This window comes from Rhodnius prolixus, unplaced genomic scaffold, assembly GCF_049639745.1.
Source record: "Rhodnius prolixus isolate KJV_2025 unplaced genomic scaffold, Rpr scaffold_5, whole genome shotgun sequence".
Taxonomy (NCBI): domain Eukaryota; kingdom Metazoa; phylum Arthropoda; class Insecta; order Hemiptera; family Reduviidae; genus Rhodnius; species Rhodnius prolixus.
The window spans coordinates 10,950,064-10,973,653 of record NW_027411624.1 but is presented as its reverse complement, the minus strand read 5'-3'; the positions used below and the strand labels follow the sequence as shown (position 1 = coordinate 10,973,653).

Here is a 23,590-nt window from a genome sequence, read left to right as displayed (position 1 = left end):
GCAAGATAGCTTTGTACTTGTCAAATCCCAACAATCAGTTATTAATGTGATAGTTAACACACTCCAGAATCCAAATTTATGGAGACACAGCTCTTTGAGTCCATTGGAAAGGTTGCATTTCAGAATCGTCCACGCACCTGCTCCCCTTTTATCAGAGCTTTAAGAAAGGCAGGTCCTAAAGCATGTTTGTAGATGTGTTAGTGTAATATCAGTGTCCTTCTTTGGTTCTGAAAAAATGTTGTATAGTTCCCTAACCAGTACAGCAAATAGAATATAACTTATTCTTTGTTTACTAATCCTCTCGCTTTTCCTAAGGTTATTCAAATTCATATTCCAATCGAGATTTTCGAAGAGGATTTAGTCAGGGAAAATAAAGGACTAGTTTGGAAAGCGCAGATCAATGGTAGTGATATTAATTTTTTTAATACTTTTAGCTGAAAATTCAGGTAAGGATTTTTTTATAAATAAATTTAATAACTTTTTTTGTTTTAATGAAGTATTAATAGCGTTGATTTTATCCTTCTTAACACCATGTTTTCTTTATGTTATCATCAAATTGAGAAATCCACTTCTGGACGATTGATAAAAATCCGAAACAGATAAGAAAACTTGCTTGCTAAGATGGATATAATTAAAGATATTATCCTGTACTGCGAACACATTTTCAGCAATCTAAGTGTTATTGTATAGAAGTCACCAACTAATTCTGGGCGTATTGTTTCTCTCACCGGTTTCCAACTTTTTATCTATAATCACAGGTAGTTTAATGATTTTGATGTAAAGATTGTGACTTCACCTCTGTTTCCCTTCCCTTGACTGTGTAAGCTGATTGAGCACTCAATTGTAGATTATACTTATTAATTTCCAGATGGTGATATTAGATGTTACAGATGTATTTCACTCAGCGATCATCATTGCAAGAAAATAACATCTTACTCTTTAAATCACCTAAGGGAGTGTGAGAACGAAATTTCCCCTGATTCTGAATTTGTATGCGTTAAGGTAGTTATTCAAGGTAGGACCATTATTTTACTTATTTAAAAGATCTAATGTAATTGTATTGATCGGTTATAGAGAATAATTTATAAAAATGGTACGTAAAATTCAAATGGTTCGTTCACTAAATTCCTTTCTGGATTAAAAAATAACTGAGTAATTACTTAATAGGAAGATTGGAAAGGATTGGGCGGAGACAATTCTAATGCAGAATCATATTTCCTTTTGTTTTAAGGTTTGATTCGAATGATCACTGTTAGAAAATTGAGTTTTGAGACTATGAGAGAGTTGTATGAGCAGTCAGTAAATTCTCTACACTACTAACTGAAAGATTAAGCACTAAAATAGAATCAAACGAATAGTTTTTTAAGTAGCAATTGCAATGCATTAAAAATAAAAACCAGATATGGTATATTTTAAAAATAACACATGAAACCCATCATACAATATATGATTAAAACTATTTCTTTTTAATGCTTGTTGCAGTTGCTTTGGAACTATCGCCTGTAGTGATGCGCGATTGTGTACCAAAACAGAAGATTGATTTCTGTAGTTTGCCCAAGTTTCCGCCTGAAATTCAAACTTTAGTAACTTATGTACATTCATGTAGTTCTTGTGCAACAGACAGATGTAATAGTGCATGTACAAAGGAAAGTACGCAACTTTTACTTATTACAATTATTATCTCGAGTTTTGTTGGCAAAAATTTATTAGAAGCAATTTCTGAATACTAGAACAGTCTATAAAGTTTCCGTATGCTAAATTATCTGAGAAAGAAACAATAACATGATAAGATGGCCAGCATTAAAGGTGAGTTGTTTTAATTTTTTTATTCAATTAAAAATTAAAATAAAAAGAGGAAGGGATTATCTTAGTTATATGACAATAATCAGTGTTGCCCGTAACGAGAGAACACTGTTCGGAGGCCAGCAGTGCACTGAAAAAAACCTCCGGGTGCCCATGACTTCAGATGTTCACGCGTCTTAAATTAAAGATAAAAAATATACAGTAATCAAACTAATGGTTCATAATAAGATTTAAATATGGCCACAAATACGTATATTAATCAAACTTTGAATTCACCTAAGATAATACAATATTGTCCTGTGTCTTTCACACATTCTGGAACAGCCTGATGGAAACGTAAAGTATTTATCAATCTAATTTTTAAATCTATGTTAAAGAGAGCCGACAACCCAATAATTAAAAACAACATCAACAACGAGATCAAAACCCTGTACGAAGTACATAATTTAAATTTAAACCATTCAAACACTTCCTTAAATTTTGTTTGATCAATAAAATGTTTTTGATTACATAAATTATATGACCACAAAATTTGATTTGAATACTTCCCTCCTTTGGAGAGGTAACTGGGTCCTTAGAATAAAGCCTCCTTCGGAAGCTCAGGTGATAGGGGAGGGTCAAAGCAGTTAGAGAGCCCAAGTTAAACACAGTGTCTATTTATAAGAACAGATTTTACATAAATATTTACAAGACTATATGTTTACACTTATTTTTGAATATAATTCTGAATAAATTTAAATGATAGATACATTGAATACAACATAAAGTTTCAAAAAATAACTTTAGAAACTTTTTCGGAAAATTAAAAAAAAAAAAACAACTGAAATATCAATTCAGTAAAAGAGCACGTCGGAAAATTGATTTCCTCCATAACTTTATTACAAGGGGGCCCCTGGGAAGACTTGACGAGATGTGAAAATTTCAAATAGTTCATTTTCCATTTTGGAGTAATATTGACCTTTTCCAATTCGAAAATCTGTACCATTTATTTAAAACTACTATGATATTTTTACATATTTAATTTCAGACGGAATTTACTGACAAACCTGATCCAGGTGGTTGAATAAATAAAACGTTTACTATGGTAACAGTCAAAAGTATGAATCTATAAGTTTGCAACAAAAAAAAATAATCTATTGATTTATTTTTATTAATATCAATTATTACCACTTTTTTTTTTTTAAATAACAAAAAATAAAATCCAAGTATTGTATGACCCAAGAAAAGTGAATAAAACGTACTCAACAAATAAGTTTTGTTTTATTTACCAGAAAAGAAATTATTAATGTGGAAGTGAGTGACAATTTTACTTTTAAATGTTTTACATTTTTGAAAAAAAACAACAAAAAAAAGACGATGTAAAAACTCCGACTTTTTTCTGAATAAAATTTGTCAAAGTTTAACTCAACAGTTTTCCTCCAAAATAAAATTTTCTAACATTTGTTACGCTTTAATATTTTTGAAGTTACTCTACTAAACTGACAATAATCGTCTTTCATTAATAGTATACTCTAAATATTATGGTTTATTAGGTTTAATTCCTGCTCTAGCAATAGGAGTTTAATTATTCTTTAAAATGAGAACTTTATAGTAATGTCGCCCTCGTCCGCGACACCTAATTAGGTAGTTAGACGTAAAGTCCGCCTGTAAAAAAATAGGCATTGCTTTACTAGATCTACATGTGATGGTAATCGCGTATAAGAAAATTAGAGAAAATGTTTCAAACTGTTATTCAGAAAATTACAAAAATAAAATAAAATAAAACAAAAGGACTCAGTAAAGTTACAATTCCAGTTCGAACTTTTTGTATACTAACTTTCTCATTCAGGGGTCTCCAGATGATGTATTAAGGGGAAAACTCGAATGGGAAAAACACCCAGTGGTTTACTTATTAAAGAATGAAAAATTGCAGTGTTTGGTCTGGAAAAATATTTGGTCAACAAACCAGCTAGAGAAAGTAGCTGTCCAGTTGTATTCAATAATAAATGTTTTTTGAGATTAAAAGTCACGTTTGTAGGGAGATTTAGGGCTGGAATAGCGACTTTTTCTATTGTTTTGGTAACTATCATTATGAAGAAAGGACGAGCCAGTTTGTAACATCTAGCACTGTTGTAGTAATTGGTTAGTTGAGATTAAAAGTCACTTTTGTTTGACGATCTACCCTGAAATCTTACGTTTCGGACCATCTAAGATGATGCCCTTTTCTACGATTTTCGCAACTTCTGAACAATTTTAGAGACACTTACATTTTTAGAGAACAATGACTAAGTTTATGTTAACTTTCACAACTTAAATAATTTCCCTTTGTACATGAATTCTATATGAATATGAGGGATATTATTATGTGCTTAAGAAACATTCATGTACAAACACATGGCCTTTGATTATAATATAGCACATATATTTTGAGTAAATTTTACTTAGTATTATAATCTTTTTTAATTATACGAATAATTACGTATATTGCGAAACACAATTAGGTTAACCCTTTTTGGTAAATTAAATGTGATAAAAGGCATTTTTGAATAGGGGTACTTTAGATCGAGAGAACTCAGAATTTGCAAAACTCAATGTATTATATAATACACGTAATTTGTAGCCTAACCCATTGATAAATAACCATTTTTTCGGCAGGTGCCTCTGTGGTGATAATTGAATTTTGGATGAGGTTCCTGTCCTAATTAACTTGTTACTGGCATTGCAAAAGACCTAAATGAAAGTTATGCTACTACCAGCATTGATTTTTATGTTTTATACTATTCTACCAGGTAAATATTTAATTCTTAATGATACTTTTTTTTTTATTGATTCACGCAGGCTTTTTCAACGGTCTTAAGTTTGAAATCTAAGTCCTCAATTTCTTCATTCTTTAATAACAAAATTTATTGGTTTTGAATTGGACTGTACTTTATTGGGACTCTTTAGGGTCGGTCAAATCTGTCAGTGGATCAATGCTAGGTTGAGTTAAGCCTAAGCTATGTGCTATATTAAGCTCGTGTAAAATACAGGGTAATAATTTAATTGTGCTGTTGGAGGCGAATGTTTGGTTTGAAATGAAAAAGAATGTTGAACCTGAGAATCAGCGAGGTATTGTTACCTAGTGTTACTTACGTATTTGCTAGAACTCTGTTTACGATTTGGGAGAGGTCCATTCTCAAGGAAATGTTTGGAGAAATTGGAGTTTGAGTATATCTTGAGGTTGTAAACAGATGTAAAGGTTACCTCAAGGCTGTCTGAGAAAGCCTCATTTTATTTGATTTTTTTTTTTGAGATTTGTGAAATAAAGGCCACATTAGGCTTTGGTACTCCATTGTATATTCTGCAGAAACAAATGCGATACCTAAATTATTGTGTATAAATATGAATTTGTGTTACAGCAAACAGCATTGTATGCTTTAAATGCTATTCCGCTAAGGACGATAATTGCTTAGTAATTGAGGGAGAAAGCAAAAAATATTTAGTATCTTGCCATAATGCATCCGATCCCGCTGCCGAATTTAAATGTTTGGAAACACTTACACAGGGTAATTTACTTAATGTTTCACTAGATTATTGTTAAATAAAGTATTCATGAAATTACCTATTTTCTTTCACTTCTTCTTCTTCTTCTTCTTCTTCTTAGTCAATCCTCGTTTATCTTTCAGTGTCGAGGTGCCTTCCAACTATCCCTATCCTCAGTCAAATTTCTCCTTCTTCTCCAATCCAAGTTTTTCCTTCCGAAGTCCTCCCTCACTATCCCTTCCCATGTTGTGCGCGGTCTGCCACTGCCTCTTTGACCCTGCATCTTAGTCTCATAACAAAGTCTTGCTATACGGCTTGTGCCCATCCTCATCATGTGTCCAAACCATCTTAGCCTGTGCTCTCTCAGCAGCTCTTCCACCAGCCTGACGTCGAGATTAGACCATAGTAGAATTTTGTATTCTATCTCTCTTAGTCTTTCCCTCTATTTTTCGGAGGAAACGCATTTCGGCTGCCTGTACCTGACTGCTGTGTTTGGAAGATAGAGCCCACGATTAGCTGCCGTAGGTTAAAATTGGGAGATGGGTATTTTTAAAAACCGTTATTCTTTCACTTACTCTACCAAATAAGAGAAAGTATTGAAACGTGCGGATTTTTTATTTTAACTTTTCATCTGAAATATCCGTTTTGTGGTCTGGTGCTTATTAAAACAGTTTTTAGTGATAGCTCTGAGAGTTTATCCAGATGTATACTGATGTATCCAGTATAACTTATAAATGGAAAATCGTAACAATTTGAAATTAGATATTGCGCTTATTTGCTACCAGGGAATTAAAATCGGTCAACAGGAAGGCAAACTTCACTTTACAAGCATAATTATTTTAGAAGGAAGAAAGAATAATGCAAATTTCAGTCATTATTTTTGCCGAGCTTTTGATCTGTAGACAATTACAATACTTTTTACATTGTTATTAGATTGGTGTGTCTTCTATCTTTCTGTTTGTGAAGATCAATAAATTAATTACTAAATAAAATAAAATAATTATTTTAATAAAATCAAATAATTTGTTTTTTAATAGTTTCAGGCACTGAAGTTCATAAAGTAAATCGCGATTGCATCTCTAAAGAAAGATACGATTACTGTGGCCACTTAAAATCTGGCGATTCAATAATGACTGTACTTTTATGCAAAATGTGTGACGATAAAGATGGTTGCAATGGTGGTGATTACTTTTTGAGTGGTTCAAAAAGAAACTTAGAAAATGCATACTTTTTGGTCATTAATTCTGTAATTTGGTTTACTTTATCCATATACCAACGATTAAATGAAAATGTATAGCAAAAAACAAATATATCTATCAAATTTACTTTTAAAGAAAATGTTTAAAATGCAATTTTGTATTTTATTTATTTTAATGTCGATTCCTGCAGGAAATGGATTAGCCACTTCTTCTGAGAACTTGGCTTCCTTGTGAGAATCCCGGCATAACAATAAATCCAGAAAGAAATCTCATATGAGCACTCTTTGATTGAAGGAAAGAATGGTCGTTAAGTGTAAGGAATGAGACACCTTAGGTCCCTTAATTGTATGTTAAGATTGGCTAACTGCAATACTGTTGGCTTCTAATGCCTCAGTTACCAATATATAAAACCAGTTCTATCTTTTTTAAAAGAATAGGTGCTCTGAAGCCTCTTTCACTTCTATCTTCTCCACGAATGCCTCAAGGTAATAGTGACTCTCTTTCACTTAAAAAAGTGAAATACAATAGATCTCCATGGATCTATTGTAGCTGATTCGTCCAAATGTTTGCTGTGCAAGGATATGAAGAAAGCTTCTCCATGACTTCCACAAGGAACAGTACCTCTCTTCCACTAGTTTCTTCTTCGTGGCTTCCATGTGCTAAAGATAATTTGAGCGCGTCATCAATGTCTTATTCCGTTCCTAGAACAACACAATGGTATCTGAATTGACTTCGCTAAGTGTGTGCATCGACTTAACCACACAAAGTACTTTTTTGATGAGGAAATTGAAGAAAACAGTATTTTAATCAAGAATAAATATTATTTTACAAAATTATTTTGTTTTTAACAGCTCTCAACCATTGTTGGTATTTTTATTTTACTTGTAAAACGATTTATTAATTAAGACTTCATTTTAAGAATAACATAAGTGGAATATCTAGAATATAATCTTTAAAAATTTGGAATTCCTTTTTAATTACTTTTGGATACTCTTTGGTACAGGCTTGTCTACGATATTAAGAACCTATTTTTCTACCTGAATGAGTGGAAAATTCCGAGTCAGATAGCTTTGGTACTTGGTTGTATTCACTGCGGAGTGCTATAAATGATTAAAATGATTGGTTTTCGCTCCTACACTGGAAGCTGGCTACGCCCATGTGATCATTATTAGAAAATATTGTACATTACAACTAATTTGCTCAGATGTCTACATTCTAATAAACCCTAAAAAAATTGTATTTTTTACAAACAATTAATTCATTACAGAGTATTAGGTGAAATGAAAAGCGGGTTAATAAAAACATTAATTGAAAATATTTTAAGTGAGAAATTTAAAAAATTTAAGTTGTATCCAAAACCTCTATCTCATATTTGCATAAAGGTGTGAGTGATTATTATTGACTTTTAAAATTTTTCAAAATAACAGCTTACTTAAAGAAAATAGTTTCAAATAGGAGTTAATCAATAAAAGTGCAATAAATATATTGTAATTAAAAAAACTAAAAACAGATGTGAACAATTGTGAACATGTTGAGCAAGATTACAGCCATCAGTTTCACATGTTTCACAAATGTTAGAGGTATAATTCTGGCAGAAATCCCTCCGTGAACAGCCCCGTACCGGCGTCTCACCATCTGTAAAGAAAATAATAAGATAAATGCTTGAGTTTTGAATTAAAAATTAAACTCTTTTAATGTTTTTCTTTCGCAAAAAGGTCGATTGTAATTTTTTTTCCTATCTACAATTACTATTGTAACATACAGTGAAATATCACAATGTTGATCAGGAAATGTTGGCCTTGTTCAAGCTAAAAGTAAGTAACTCAATTTAAAAAATAAAAATAAACAAGCTACAAAGAAAGAGGACTGAATGATTCAAAAGTAATTTCAAAAAAATATGTATTCAAATGTAGGGAGATTGATGAAGATCCTTACCAATAATCACGTTTAAAGTAAGCAAATTCAGAAAGAGTTGCTACCTGGTAATCAGTTCTATTTAAATTATGGTTTTAGTTACGATAAGAAGAATTTTTACAATATTCGTTAGGGTTAAAGGCACACGAGGATTACGATTAGTGAAGGACCCTTAAATCTTAAGCTAAAGATGCTGTAATTGGAATGTATTTGAGGAGTTGACTCATGATATGAATTATAGAACTTAGAAAGGAGGTTTTTTCAACCGCTGTATGTTCCTCTAATAAATAAAAACTTACAAGGAGACAGTACAGCGTTAGACTCACCGATTGCAACCAAATTTTTGTTACTAATTACTACATTAAAAAACAGACTGTTCCAATGGACCTAAAAAACAAACAAAAAAATTAATTGTATAATTAGCTGTATTATTTTGCTTGTGGTCTTTTCTCCACAGTAAAATAAGAACAAGATATATGTCAATTTCAAGATTCTTTCATGGAGAATGCAAAAAAAAAAAAAAATGCTGGTGGGGGAAAATAAAACGTCAAAAAAGAAAGAATGTACGCTTATCTCATGGAAGCCACTGAGAAAAAGAAGTGGTAGAGAGCCACTCTTATCTCTCAGAAGTCATAGAGAAGAAAGAAGTAAAACAGGCTCTAAATTGTAATGATCTAATTATCTATATAAATTTTAATTATCTTTCGCAATTGAAACAATGAAAAATTACCATAGAGTTTATAGCAGACATGCGGTTCCGGACCAAGTGCTTTAAACGCTGTAACATTTTGTAACAATGAATTATAGATGTTTAGAACATTCAGTCCTCTGGTACGCAGTGTACTGCAGTTCACCAATCCTGTTGCATTTGATTCCGGTGGAAATGGATCTCGACAATCGGCGGCGATTTTCCCACTACAATGGTAGCACTCCAGACATGAACCTGAAATTGTTTGAAGATAGCCTCAAGTTGTCTTGTAATAAAATAAAAGTTTTGTTCATTTGAGTTGTGATTTATCCAATTCATCCCACTTTCCTAAAAATATATATGAAATACTGGGCAATGAAAATAAAAACAAAGAACTTAAGTTACCTTGCTTCCATTAACTGTTTTTAAAAATTTATTTGTTAAGTTACACCAGCGCTAGATAGTAACAACGACAACAACTGACACTACTGAACTATACACCCAAAACAGGGAGAAGTTACCCGGCACTCCCTAAGTAATCTCTAGATTAACCACTCCCTTCAGATGAAAGAAAATCGCGAGACCATTGGCTTTACTTTTCTTTCTTTATTTTGGGATTAATTTATTTTTTTCTTCTTCGGCATTCAAGCTTCTATTTGTGAATTGCAGGATCATCTTCATTCGTTTTGATCTAAAGCTATTCTTCTAGAAATTACACCCCAGAAACTCTTCATTTCCTGATTCCATTTTAGTTTGGCCTGCCTAAAACCTCTTGCAACGGATTGGGGCTGCACTACCTAAGTCCGAGTCGCCTTTATCACTAATGATAGATGTAAAAGGATAGTCACCAACGCTACAAAAGGAACGTTTCATGAGGGAAATGGGAAACACTGCAAGGAAAAGCTACTTGATCCGAAAAAAGGACTTCCATTAATCCTCCTAGAGCCGCAGAAGTAACATCCTTTAAACTCATCACTAGCCATGAGTTTTTACAGTATCGTTTCCATAGATCTATTGTAGCTAATTCGGCCAAATGTTTGCTTTGCAAGGATATGACAGCAAAACATTTCTGTATAATTGTGTATGTTCCGCTTTAAGTTATATTCATCATGACGAAACAATTTTATCATGACTGACTTTTATTGCACTGCTTAGAAATGTCTCAAAAATTTATTGAAATCAAAAAATAAGAAATTTAATGGATCATAATACTATGATTTTTAAAGTGCTTAATATATATACAGGATCAGCCAAACCAACAAACGTACGGACTGTTCAAACATTTCAATCAAAACTCCTCCGACAGATTGCTGACGCACCTTTCTACGTGACTAACCTCACCCTTCAAAGCGACCTCAAAATTCCCTTCATAGACCAACACGCTAAGACGAAATATCAAAAATTCCATACTGCTCTCTCTACTTGCTCAAATCCTCTTGTACAGTCTCTCGCCTCCTCTGACATCCCTAACAATACGCCTCGACGACTGAATTGCCAGTGGCCCCGCGACTTCCTTACTGTCTGAACGTCATTATTCTCCTATCTCTCATCTCTCCTGCTCATATTCTCCTCTTCACATTCCCCTATCAAACATAGAGAGTGCTACCGCTGGGTAGCTTCTCTCCTCCTGCTCTTCCCGCTCCAGTTCAGCTCATCTTTTTTTTACATCCTATTTACTTATTGTACATATATATTTATACAGATTGTAAATTACAAAATAAATTTAAAAAAATAATAAAATAAAATAATATATATACATATATATATTTAAATTTAATATTACATAAAAGTTAATTAAGGCAAGCAAATTTCTAAGAATGTAACTACTTCTAAAGTCCCTTGCCTATTTTGTAGCCTAATATAGCATCTACTTAATATTTATAATTATATAGCTCGTTTGTACTCCAAAAAAGGGATTTCTGGTACAACTTGCGTTTCTCCCTAGAAATTATCTGTACTGCCCCAAAGTTTGGAAATGCCTTTCAAGAACGAGGCCAGTTGCAAAATTTGTTTGATAGAGTCCATTGTATGAAACCGCTACAGTAACGGAATAGTGAAGCAATTAGGACATCTAAACTAAGTTTCTAGTATTAAAGGCAATTATTATTTAAGGATTATTAAGAATTTAAGGATAATTTCATTGTTTTACAGTTTGAATTAAAAAGTTGTAATAAAGTGTTTAGTCAAATACATAAAATAGAGCCTTCTATAAACATTTAAAAATCTATTAAAATAAAAACATGACAAATGTGAATTCTATGGGTAACTCAAACAAAAAAATATTTAACAATATAGATTTACTTGGCTGTAGTAGAGAAATAATGCTGGTCACAAACCAAATTGATACTTTGACTGCTTCCATGTTCCCGGTAAGAAAACACCACAACAACTAAAGTCGTTAGTCAATTGAAGACTGAAAATCTAATATATATTTCATAGTGACATTTCAACTTTAGCTAGCAACCTTTAACTTCTGCTTACTGAACTCACCAATGTCAGTTGGCTATTTTCTTCCTTTTATTACATTGCCATTATCTTCAATACGAAATGATTTTGTATGAAAAAATCAATAATTACTCATTAAATGTATTTTCCTTATTTTCTTTTCTTTATTTTTCAAGTTTTCCAAACTGCTTAACAGGTTTTCATGACTTGTTATTATTAAATGGTTACTTCAAATTAAAAATCCCTTAATCATTGTATCTAGGCTAGATTTCAAACATTTTCCAGCGTTTTTAGATCTTATTTTTTGATGTAAGGACGACACAGTTCATAACATCCAGCCCCGCAATTATAAAGTTATTGGACATTAAAAATCAGTTATTTCCCTGAATCTAGACCAGCATTTCGCCTTTTCCAATGGTTTTTGAACTTAAGATTTGTAAAAAGGACGACCTAGTTTGTAACATCCAGCCTTGTTCTATAAAATAGTTGTTTGATGTTAAAAATTACTTTAGCTAATATATCTAGTCAGGAATTTAGACTTTTTCCAGTGTTTTTGGATAATATATTTTGAAGGAAAAACGACATATGTAGTTTGTATCATCTAGCCTTTCTCTATTAAATGGTTTTTTTTTTTTTTTGTTTTCTTTTTTTGGCATTGGCTTCCGCCATACAGCCAGCATCGTCTAGGTGCTTATCACTAGAATATCACTTACTCTCCGTTCTTACCTACAAATACATTCGCTTCACACATTCATCATTCTACTATATACCGCTATTTACATAAACTACTGCTAATGGATGGAGCAGCACTCTATTAAATGGTTATTTGAGATTAAAAAGAACTTCAGCTATGGTTACTTTGCTGTAATTCAAACTTTTTCAAGAGTTTATTGACTTTTATTTTGTAAGAAGTTCGATATAGTATCTAACATCCTGCACTTCTCAAGTAAATGGTAATTTTAGATTATAAATCACTTTGGACTTTTTATTTATGCTGGAAAAAAATGTTTTTCCAGTGCTTTCGCACTTTTCTTTAGAAGGACGTTCGTCACATCCGTCCCTGCTATGTAGACGAATTATTGAGATTAAAAAGAACTTCAGCTATGGTATCTTTGCTGTAATTTAAACTTTTACAATTGTTTATTGACTTTTATTTGGAATCAAGTTCAACACAGTATGTAACCATGGCCCGCTCCAGGTTTTTGTAGGCCCTTGTGCGACAGAGCCTCAGCGGCCCTCTTTGTAAAGGAAATAATTTGGTGATTGTCCACTAGATTACAAATTATATATTAAATAAAATTATCTAAATAAAGATGCCACGCGAGCTACTGCTAGACTCCGTATGTTATACACCTTTACACCTTTATAATTATTTTATACACCTTTATATTTACTTTTATATACCTTTTTTATACGTTTACCTTTATAATTGATAAATTGCTGTATTTCGTTTCTAAATTAGTAATTAAATTTGGTTTTTGTTGCTGAACTTATTTATTTTTAATGAACTAAATTCTATTGGTGAGTCTTCAAGTTTGGCATTTAATTATTAAAAACAAGAATCAACTATTGATCGACTTGCTATCTCAGTTTAAAGATGAATTGAAAAAAGATACTAGCACTCAATGTTATTTAATAGTTTCTGAGTTTAAGGACTCTCTAAGTTCAATGAGTAATAAAATGGACAGTCTAAACAGAAAGGTTTTCAACTCGACAGAGAAAATCGCAAAAGAAATTTAGTGCTATTTGGCATTTCTAGAGAGTTCAAAGATTTTTTTTGAACAGGAAAGTTTGGTATCTTAATTTCTAAATGAAAAGTTGCACCTTAAGTTAGATTCAACACATTTGTACTTTGTAAGAAGATTGGGATTTTTTCAAGAAAAAAAGTGTTTTTCTTGAAAAAATAGAAGGATCGGTAATGCCCAATCTTTGCCGAAATACCTTTCTGTATGTCTTGCCGCGCATTATATTTATTAAAATATATTTAAAAATTAAAAATAAAGAAAAATATAAATGTATAACTTTATTACTTTCTGAGTCAGCTGAATGGATAAAAAAATAAAAAAATTGTCAAAGTTGGGCGTTTTTCAACGTTACGCTTTTTCGTGCAGTTTTAGACGATGAACCCCTTAAACAACTAGTCTTATCGGACAGTTTTAATAAGGTAAGGAAATTTGTTCACAGTATATTTGCCCAAACAGTAACATGTCCTATATTTCAGTACAAATTCAAATACAAATATTACAATAAAGATTAAGAGTGAAAATTTTACTTAATATATTTCATTTATACATAAATCCTTACATACATTAAAATAATAATAGTAATTGTCACACTGTTAAATTATTGTATTAAATAAATATATATACAAAAAAAAAGGTTGTAAAAGTTGTAAATAGTGATGTTGTTATAGTTGATGCTGGATTACAACCATCCGTAAAACATTGGCATGATATCTCTTCACGTCCTGCAGATCGTCCCTTGTGACAGTCTTCGCTAGGATCTAAAATCCAGCCACAACTTCTGACCACTCGTATAAGTCCTTCACGATCATGTACTGTATGACAGAGTTATCTATTAGTTTAAAAGCTTAAACATCAAGATATTTATTTACAATTTTTCGTACAATTTTAACTACGGGTCCGTGGTCGGGTGATCGAAAACTGAACTTCAGGATGCCAAAGAAGTTCTCTCTAAAGTGCCGAGACTAATATTTATGATGATCGCAGAAGTTTTTAGAAGCACTTCAGCATAAATAGTGCTACTCGGGGTTATCTCCCCTGAGTCTCATATACAAGCGTAGACGAGTCTGAATTCATCTGGACTTTGAAGACATATAAGCTACTAAGATAGACTTATGAAGATCGACCCATGTCCCGCTTTGTGCATGACTGGAGACCAAATTCTCCCAAGATAAAGTTTTGAGCATCTATTTTACGTGACATTGAAACCAAGTACTTAACGGATTACTGGAAGGAGCATTCACAGTCCAAAAGGATCCGAAAGGTTTAAGAGCCGAAATCTTTAGAATGAAACCGGAGACACTCATTTAAAGTTATTTTGAAAGTTAGTCCACTAACTCTTTAAAAGCAATATTTGTGCAAAGTACCTTGGAGAGGTCTTGAAAGATTAAGAGATTTTAATTTTCTCAACAGCTAGTCTGAGCTAAAACCACTAACAGCGCGTAAAATAACCTCATCCTTTTTTTGAAAATGCTGAGTCCATGAGGTGATTTATCTAGGGCAGTAAGTAGTTCTTTTAAGGGGGCTGACATCAGAAGCGGCAAAGTTGCTAATTAGCTAGCCAAGTATAAAGTATCTATTCCTTTAATTGGGCAAAAACCTATCCTTGGCTTTACTTAAAAAAACCTTGAGAACGGTACATTAGTAATGGAGACTCATGTTAAACCCTGTAAAACCTCTACTAGAATTAACAAAATAAAAAGGTAATGCCCAATCTGTGTAAAATGAAGACTGAGAAAACCGTAGTAAGCAGATTATTCTCTGGACCGGTTTCTTTACAAGGCACGGTTAAGGTTAAGCCTCCTTACACAGAATGGGGTTATTCAATCTTTTATGTTTGTATAGCTTTTTCTAGAAAGAAGTTGAAATTACCTCTCACGTACAATTTGATTAAGTGCTTTTCACAAGACTGTGGTAAGAGACATTTGGCACTTCGGTACCAGAGAAGATCATAACGCAATGAAGACTAGTGGGGTCATCCTGAACCTTGTATGAGTGATTATATTTTTGTAAGATTTACCAATTAGGCCATTGAGGGACTGGTTCAATAAGCCTTCAGGCTGCAGTGATATTTGGTAACCAGATAATAATCTTCCATTATGCCAAAATTATTGGCAAGTTTCTTCAAAACATGGATATCTTCCTTTTGATAATGAGTTGTAAAATAAGTTCTTTTATTAAAATTTTTAGAAAAATATCTCTGTTATTGAAAATGCATAAAAAAATAAATAATAATAAAATTAAACATTAAAAGAATTTTTGGTACCAATCACAGAATTTATCGAATCAGAGGTCACTGGGTCATGGTTGATTCTAGTTTCTGATTGTAGCAATTTATTGTGGATATAGTTTGTTTTTCTTTAATTCCTTTCTAGTTAATGTCCTTGATACCCTTAATAAATAAGCTTTATTACGGTGTGTTTTTGTCAATTATTTATTAAAATTAAGTTAATGGTAAATGTTTTCTCATTAACGAGACTATACAAATTCTTTATGAAAGTCAATATCATTTGAAAACAATTTGGTAATATTTATAATGTAAAATCCATATTTCTAGAATTAGAATTGAACCTACTCTCTGCACGGTTTGATTAGATTTTCTGATAAGCTCTTAAATCCAGAATTATCATGGCACCAAGTTATTAGAGGAGAGGAAAAAATTTGACAGGAATCGTTTCTTAGATGACGACGTTTTAAAGGAGCATCAAAAGAAAATTGTGTAAGACGCTAATGTAGGAATGGAATTAGAATATAGAACAATTACTTGGAAGAAATTAAAGAATGTTAGGCTTGAAAACGTATATTGTAAATTTGACTTAGCAATTAGTAAGTCCTTTAATTGACAAATTTACTTATACATATATCGGTCAGAAAGTATTGCTATTGATTATTATGTTATTAAGAATGATGACTGGCTAAGAGGTTCGCAGGATCTTCGGTGCTTTAAGTGGGGTTTCAATGGAGAAGTTGGAGGCAAGGATTAAGATAAAGGATTTGCGTGAATGTTCGGACCCCCTGCTTAGAATTTGTCTGTTGGCGCTAACAGCGCATCATTTCCCTGTTTGTAAAACTATAAATGATGAAGGAGAGGGGACAGCAGTGTGTGGAAAGTTTTGTGGCCAGTTGCGTACTAGAATTCCCCATCACGCAGATGTCCTACCAGAAAAAATTTGAGTTGTTTTCAATGTGCTCCAAAACTCATGATCAGTCTCTGATTTCCCTGAACGAGCTCTTGCTCTCTGGACCCAGGCTGCAGCTCGACATTTGGAAGGTTGTAACTAGGTTCAGGGTTGACAAGTGGGTATTCACTGCTGATATACATTAAATGTTTCGCCAGTTCCAAGATCTCCCTGAAGATCGAGACCTTTGCGTATTTCTCCGTATTCTTTGGCGCTTTGACACAAGACAACCTGTGCTAGAATACCGATTGTGTACAGTTACGTATGGAACCACGTCAGCGCCCTACCTGGCTTGCCGCGTGATACAAAAGTTAGCTCTCACTTCTCAGTCTTTTCTTTCCCTAGCCTCAGGGATCGTACATATATCGATGACATTTTTGGAGGAGGTCCCACTTTAAATGTAGCACTACAAACTAGAGATCAATTAATTAAGTTACTGAGTCAAGCTCAGATTGAACTTAGAAAATGGACATCCTATCACCCTCAACTGTTAGACAAATTTCCCCCTAAACATCTTCCCGCCATGTCCTCAGGTGCTTAGAAAATGATGAGGAGTCACAATTGAAAATTCTTGGACTCTGTTGGAATCCCTCTCAAGATTAGTCCATTTCCTGATATGTTCCGTCCTCAATGTTCAAACCAAAAAACAGCTAGCCAGTCAGATCGCCAAAGTCTTTGATCTCTTATGATGGCTAATCCCAATAACAGTTTTTGCCCGTGCAATATTTAGAACAGTCTGTCAAGCCTCCTTTGATTGGGATGACCCTTTGCCTTCAACAATTGTCCAGAAATGGAGTCAGTTTGCTGTCACCTTGCCAGAATTGTCTAAGTTCGCATTCCTAGATTCTTGTCCGTGCCTACCTCTAAATTATACTTAATGAGTTTCTCTGACGCGTCCGAGCGCGCTTATGCGGCCGTGGTATACCTTGTGTCATAGTCTGAGGAAACTGTCATTAGCCTAGTCATGTCTAAAGCCAAAATGGCTCCAATGGAACAAGTCACGCTCCTACGTCTGGAGCTTTGCGCCGCTCATCTCCTTGCTCTTATACTTTATAAAGTCAGTCTTCTTTTCCCTCAGATACCTACTCAAAACATCCTAGCCTTTTCTGATTACACCATTGCCCTCGCTTTGATAACAGCTACACCACCTCCGCATTGGAAGGTATTCGTGGGCAATAAAGTAGCTGCTATTTTAGAAAAAGTATCCGCCTCTCAATGGTTTCAAATTTCCTCCACTCCTCTTGGTTGAAATTAAGTCCAGCGTCATGATCCTTAGGACAAGTGAGTGCCAATCTGTCTGACCCTGTCGTAGGAGCAGAAATTCGCTCTCAGGTTCTTAATGTGTCAATCGCAGTCTTCTGTCCTGAAGAACTGGAGTCTAAATTTTCCAGTTTGCAAACGTTACTAAATTTAGTGGCCTGGTGCCTACGGTTCGCACATAATGCTAGAAACTCAGCCCATCGCAAGTCAGGTCCATTAAAGGTTAAAGAGCGCAACGAAGCATTTTGCATTTTGATAGTCAGAGCTCAACAACACTCGTTTTCAGAAGAAATTGAGGATGCCCAGTCGCCCAGACCGAAACTACGCCTGGTCAAATTTGATTCAATTTCTGTTTCTTTTGTATAAATGATTTTGTTTTACGAGCCTTAGAGCAGTGTTACCTGGCAATGAATCCCTCCCACATTATACTATAATATCGCAGGATATTACTCTAAAGTTCACCCAGGTCAGAAAGGTCCACATGTCGCGTTGAGGGTTAAGAAGGTTAACCCATACACAATTGAGAAAAAAATTATCCTGAATGTAAAACCATTATGAAATTAATTTCTAATAAAAAAATTTCTATTAAATACTTACTTTTTTGTACTAACTTTCTACAAAACATCTCTGTAACATTCTTTTCCTCGGGATGACAACTTTTATAATACTTGCTAGTAGTATCGTTAGGTTTGATAGTAGCGCATTCTTCATGGTAGGCAGAGTTACACTGATAGCACCATATTCCTGAGACATCTATTGGAAAAAAAAAAACAATAAAAATGAGATGTGCTCATACAAACCCAAATTCACAAATGGCGACTATAAAAAATAACTCTATTGATGGATGGTCTAGCTATAATGATGAAAAGTGAGTACCTTTATCATAATCCAGTCATCTTTCTTGTACTTGGGTTTTTGGTATTTTGTTATTGATGTTCAGTCCGGTTTTTTTTTTTTGGAAGCAAAAAGCTTTAAACGCATCTTTTAGGTCTTTTAGTTTTTCGTTTTTTCTTGTGGAGGGGGGAAAGTACGAGATTCTCGGGTCTTAACTAATAAGATTCCTTGAGAACATTAACAATCTAACGTTCGCAAAGAAATTAATGGTTTTAAGTGTACATATTACTAAAATTCCGTTAAAAATAAAATGGGTGTTTCTGCCATTTGTTTTCTGATTTTCTTTTTTTATTTGCAATTTACTTAATAACGACAAAATTTGTTTATATAAATATCTATATCGGATTTCTCTGAAATACATTTTTAGGGAAAAAAAATTTAATTATGATGTAGGAGAGGGGAAAATACTTTTTTAAAAAAAGTGTAAGTCCTAAAAGTAATGAGAATATTTCAATCAAAAGTTTTTTTTAAAGATACTTCTAATTCTATCCTCCCTTCGAATAAAAGACGGTTGCCACACGATAAAAGGATTCCTAATAATAAACGCACAATTACCTAGTTGAAAATTATCGACTGAAGACAGCGTCCAGTGGTAATAATAATAAAAAAAATTATAAAAAGAAAACGGATTTATAGAGCATCCATAGTTGATGAGTCTTGCTCATGATAATAAGCCTGCTCGTGAAAAAATGACAAAGGGAACGATTACGGAAATTATGTTTGGGGTGCAATTAAGAGCGCACCTTGTTGTGGCCGAATGATCCTGGTGATATAACCTTGGCTAAAATACTGTGATCTTGGTAAATGTTTGGTGTAGTATGAAGATGGTGAGACCTTATTGGTCACAATTCCTTAAAGGAAGTTGTAAGTGGAAGTCTGAATTTTAAACTCACATGTGCTCTAATATATTTTTTTAGATACAAATGGCTCTTCAAATTGTCGCTGCAAGAAGATGTTGTGACCAAGGATAACACTTTTTATTGAAGGAGAAAGGAGTTACGTAGTGAACTGTAAATAAGTTGTATCTAAAATAATAAAAAATATGGATGTGTGCGCGCTTAGGAAAGAATTGTATATCTGTTGAAAATGTGGTTAGGTCCACCGTGCTGGATTTTACCCGTCTTTGCACGCATGTTTATTGTATCCCTGACCGGATTGATGAAAGTCCGAGATTCAATAAACATGCGTACTACTACGGATAATACAACAAAGTTGTATATCTATTAAACATATTGCTCAATCTTGCGTTAGCTTACACTTAATCAATATCTGAATTCATAATACAATACCTTCTAATTTCCACAAAAAGTACATTAAAAAGTTATAATATAGACAGTTATTTTATCCATCCACACCATACTAGCTAGAAGCATTGTTAATGTGTTTTGTTAAACACAAAATTTTATTTATTAATAATTAAATCAAACAACATTATAAGCAAGTTTCAATAAATTACAAAGTAGAAAACTCACCGATTGGAAAGAAACCAATACAGATTAAGAGGATCGCTACTGGCCAAACTAATTTCCTGTTCATCATCTTCAGATTTTTTATGTATATATGGATTTTTGCTAACAATTTTAAAACTTTTAGCTTATTTTTCTAGTGCAATTATACACTCATTATTTAACCACTCATTACACCACAAAAAAAATATATGTGAATTTAAAGCCAAATTTACAATGTTATTAACTACAGTTTGTAGATAAACTACTAACAAATTCATTCATTGTTCTAAACAAGCGATTAAAATGAGGTCTGACCTATTAGATAGCAGAGTGATCTAAAATTGCGTTATTAAATTTATTTATTTTTACTTTTTAATTATTAATAAATATAAGCGAATAGTAAATAGAAGGTTAAAAGAAGCGGTACTTTTTTTTTATGGAAGTTGCGTTAAATTTATTGCCTGTGTTCATGCAATATTATAAGCACTGCATAATGTGCGGAATGTTGCCTATCTGAAGAAAAAGTACATACCTCAAGTAATGTCACCCAGTTTTAGACTGAAATCAAATTAAACATTGCTTTCCTAGAGGATTTTTCAATCTACTCAGGAACCTCAGCGTTACGTTCTGAAGGACACGCTTCAAACACTCTGACCAGGAATCTACTCTATTTACTCGGATGATTCTAAAATAGATGGTTAAATTAAACGTGCAGTGAAGCATCCTTGCATTTGGCCACAATGGGAGGTACTGATGTGGCTCTACAGATCTGTGCCAAGTTTTGTCTCCTGAGTGGTTGCCAGATTTTAAGCTACTTAGAAATCGGTGTTGTAGATAAATTAGCTACATTTCAAAGGGGTTTCTGTAAATTCTAGAAAAAGTTCAAAGTCCATTAGGGCTGTAGGTCAAAATGGCGCTTAGAGAGAACAGTTTTGTTAGGTCTTTTTTAAGTAGTGTTGTTGAAAGGATCTTTTATTTAAATATTTGGAGGATACCCTAGTTTTTTTGCAATTAATTTTTAAAATTATTATTACTACTAATGAAGTCCCTGAAGTCGAGGACTGAGCCTGTGATTATGGTGTTGCCCTGAAAAGTGTGTTGGGGCCGGGAGACACATTCAAAAAGAAAAGTTTAAGAGCAGTTCTACTATTTATCCCCAAAAAACCTTATTATATTACAAATTATTAATGTGGAATAAAACGGTAAGAACAAGCTTACAATAGAAAAAAAAAATTAAAATAGAATTTACAGTTCTACATTTTCTCGCATTAAGGGTTGATTAAATAAATAAATTGCAAATCTCTTCAACTATTTACATACCAGAAAGAAAATTTATATACTAAAATATAATTAATCAGGAAAATTACTCTCAAAATAAACATAATTAAAATATTGATTAAATTATAAAAAAAATAGTTCGATAAAAAAAAGTAGTTTGTAATAGTACCATCATCAGTTCTGACAGAAGTTTCCTTTAAAAATATAAATATATTTTTTGAACTTGTTTCAAGCAAAAAAAAATATATGAGACAGAGAAAATAGTATTTTTTTTTAAATCTACAATTTTAATTTTATTCACAATTTAACAAGTTTTCTCACAACTTAATAAATACGTTAAGCCTTAATATTCTGTCCGAAGTTAGCGTTAAAACCAATAGATTGAGCTGATGGTAGGATTTCTATCATTTTATTCTATTCTAGAATGAAGCGCTGCGCTAGTAATCACATAGTTTTATTAACCGAATAAAACATGATTACCTATAAATGTCATTCGTTTTTTTTTTCTTCTACTTAAATAGCCCTTCGGATGATTCGACTCTTCTAAAATTTATACGGACATTGTATTTTTTCTCGACACTGTTACGCCAAACTTTTGAGGCTAGACCCTGAATGCAAATTATAATAAATAAATAAATGTATTTTTTCTCGTTCTCATAAGAAAAAATGTTACTATATTATCAAATTTTTGTAATTGAGTTTTGCAGGGAATACTTATTTTCAAGGCCTCTGAAAAAAAATAAATGCTTGGAATGTACGAGCGTGTGTTGAGAAGTGAATATTTTTGAAACGGAATGTCTTAGAATGCTCATACTTTGTTTAGTTAGGCCAAAGTCTATATGATGTAAAGGGACCTATTTGGTTTCCATATATAAAAAAAATGATTATAAATCACAATTAGACATGTATTGTTGTAAACACTTTCATTTTATGGATAGTTAAGTTTTTTAATTTTCAGAGATTCCCTTATGAATATGAGCATTACATTCACGGTGTGTCAAATGACCAAAATTCTTTTAGTTTTCCATTTATATCTTCATTGCTTTCTTTGTAGTGCAGAAATTTTTCATTGTTAGTCTAACAGAAATGAATGGTTAAGATGTATTGTAGAATTGGAAACATTTATGAATCAACTTTCTAAAATTGACTAGTAATTTAGGAAAAGCGCTTTAAAGATTTGGAGACCATGGACATCCCATGTGTTATTTGCAAAATACACCATTCAATTATCAGTAGATTTTAGAGCAACGACCCCTTAAAAGCTGTCTTTATGTAATTTTTGGACGAATGTACATATATTTCAAAAAGTTTTAAGTACCTCTTAGAAAATGCAGCTTTACAGATTAGGTGAGCAAATAAATTATTCTGCTAAAACATTTGATGAATTTAACTAGTTGAATAACATTTAACATTGACTGATTCGATACTTTACGCTCATACAATAAACTTATTTAAAGAATAAATTTATTCTTTTACAAATAATCTTTTAAAAATCATATTGTGTAATCTGTGGATTAATTTGTCTAGTTATCTTTCATTATGACTAAACTCATGTCAAGGTAATATGAGTTGAATAAGAAAGTAATCACACCCACCCATCTACTATTGTCCAGCAATTAACCGTTTTTTTTTCTTGTAGAAGTGCGTTTTAGAGATATTCTTTTTTTTTTAAATATATTTTGAATAAGGTGTAAATTAACTAGTAAAATTGGGTCATCTAATTACATTTTATTTTCTATCTTCAAGTTTCCAACAAATAAGTTATCTGAAAGGAGATAAAAATATAAAGTTAATTAGTTCGTCGGTATGTACAAGATAACACTGAAGTTAGCCCAATACCTTAAAACTCTTCATAAAAGTAATTGTTTTCCCAGATTCCAGAAACTATTTAAAATCTCTTCTAATAGAACAATTTTGTGAGACTAAGTTGTGAGGGATTACTCTATCACCTAGCGAATTCCTGTTAATGGTCTTCTTTTTAAACGTGCAATATATTTATTTTTGCTTACTGTAATTGAATATTCAATATTAGCTAAAATTAGACCTGAAAGGTCTTACTGAAAATATTTTGATTTGGGTAAATTCATCTAGAAGATGATGTTTCCAATTAGATATTATAATTTGCCAGTCATTTACCGAACAGCTCTGCTGAATAATTGCTTGTTGTTTGACCATTTTAGACAAAGATTTTGTGTTGTCACATCAGCTACATATATATGTACATATATAAACTTTATAC

The 23,590-nt window shown here is 32.5% G+C and overlaps 3 protein-coding genes across 10 annotated transcripts in view; 1 reads left to right on the top strand and 2 right to left on the bottom strand.

The window, feature by feature from the left end:
- The window catches only part of LOC141458439 (uncharacterized), a 31,245-nt gene extending 24,603 nt beyond the window's left edge, over positions 1–6,642 (top strand). For 3 of the 8 annotated variants that reach the window (XM_074136407.1, XM_074136406.1, XM_074136400.1), the window contains exons 2-8: positions 316–446; positions 869–1,015; positions 1,483–1,806; positions 2,831–3,096; positions 4,438–4,571; positions 5,181–5,327; positions 6,342–6,642. In XM_074136407.1, coding sequence (XP_073992508.1) covers positions 401–446; positions 869–1,015; positions 1,483–1,730 — 441 coding nt within the window. In that variant the 5' untranslated portion in view covers positions 316–400 and the 3' untranslated portion in view covers positions 1,731–1,806; positions 2,831–3,096; positions 4,438–4,571; positions 5,181–5,327; positions 6,342–6,642. Of the gene's footprint in view, positions 1–315; positions 447–561; positions 759–868; positions 1,016–1,482; positions 1,807–2,830; positions 3,097–4,437; positions 4,572–5,180; positions 5,328–6,341 lie in introns of those variants that run through there. The other 5 variants (XM_074136408.1, XM_074136403.1, XM_074136402.1 and 2 more) reach the window with 4 other exon arrangements.
- Positions 6,643–7,304: 662 nt separating this feature from the next.
- On the bottom strand, positions 7,305–11,533 carry LOC141458440 (uncharacterized). The gene is made up of 3 exons (XM_074136409.1): positions 11,407–11,533; positions 9,148–9,360; positions 7,305–8,138 (listed from the first exon to the last, which is right to left on the bottom strand). Exons 1-3 carry the CDS (start codon positions 11,465–11,467, stop codon positions 7,966–7,968), a joined length of 447 nt encoding a protein of 148 aa, XP_073992510.1. The 5' UTR covers positions 11,468–11,533; the 3' UTR covers positions 7,305–7,965.
- A 2,205-nt stretch (positions 11,534–13,738) lies between these two features.
- LOC141457911 (uncharacterized) lies at positions 13,739–20,357 on the bottom strand. The gene is made up of 3 exons (XM_074135295.1): positions 20,098–20,357; positions 18,329–18,484; positions 13,739–14,107 (listed from the first exon to the last, which is right to left on the bottom strand). Exons 1-3 carry the CDS (start codon positions 20,162–20,164, stop codon positions 13,902–13,904), a joined length of 429 nt encoding a protein of 142 aa, XP_073991396.1. The 5' UTR covers positions 20,165–20,357; the 3' UTR covers positions 13,739–13,901.
- Positions 20,358–23,590: the final 3,233 nt, after the last annotated feature.

Coding starts and splice junctions, on each gene's coding strand:
- LOC141457911 (XM_074135295.1), bottom strand. CDS start 20,164: ATGATGAACAGGAAATTAGTTTGGCCAGTAGCGATCCTCTTAATCTGT. Junction 18,485..20,097: donor TATTGGTTTCTTTCCAATCG/GTGAGTTTTCTA, acceptor TTTTTCCAATAG/ATGTCTCAGGAATATGGTGC. Junction 14,108..18,328: donor TAGAAAGTTAGTACAAAAAA/GTAAGTATTTAA, acceptor TCTGTCATACAG/TACATGATCGTGAAGGACTT.
- LOC141458440 (XM_074136409.1), bottom strand. CDS start 11,467: ATGGAAGCAGTCAAAGTATCAATTTGGTTTGTGACCAGCATTATTTCT. Junction 9,361..11,406: donor TATTTCTCTACTACAGCCAA/GTAAATCTATAT, acceptor AAACAATTTCAG/GTTCATGTCTGGAGTGCTAC. Junction 8,139..9,147: donor TGTCTGCTATAAACTCTATG/GTAATTTTTCAT, acceptor TTTTCTTTACAG/ATGGTGAGACGCCGGTACGG.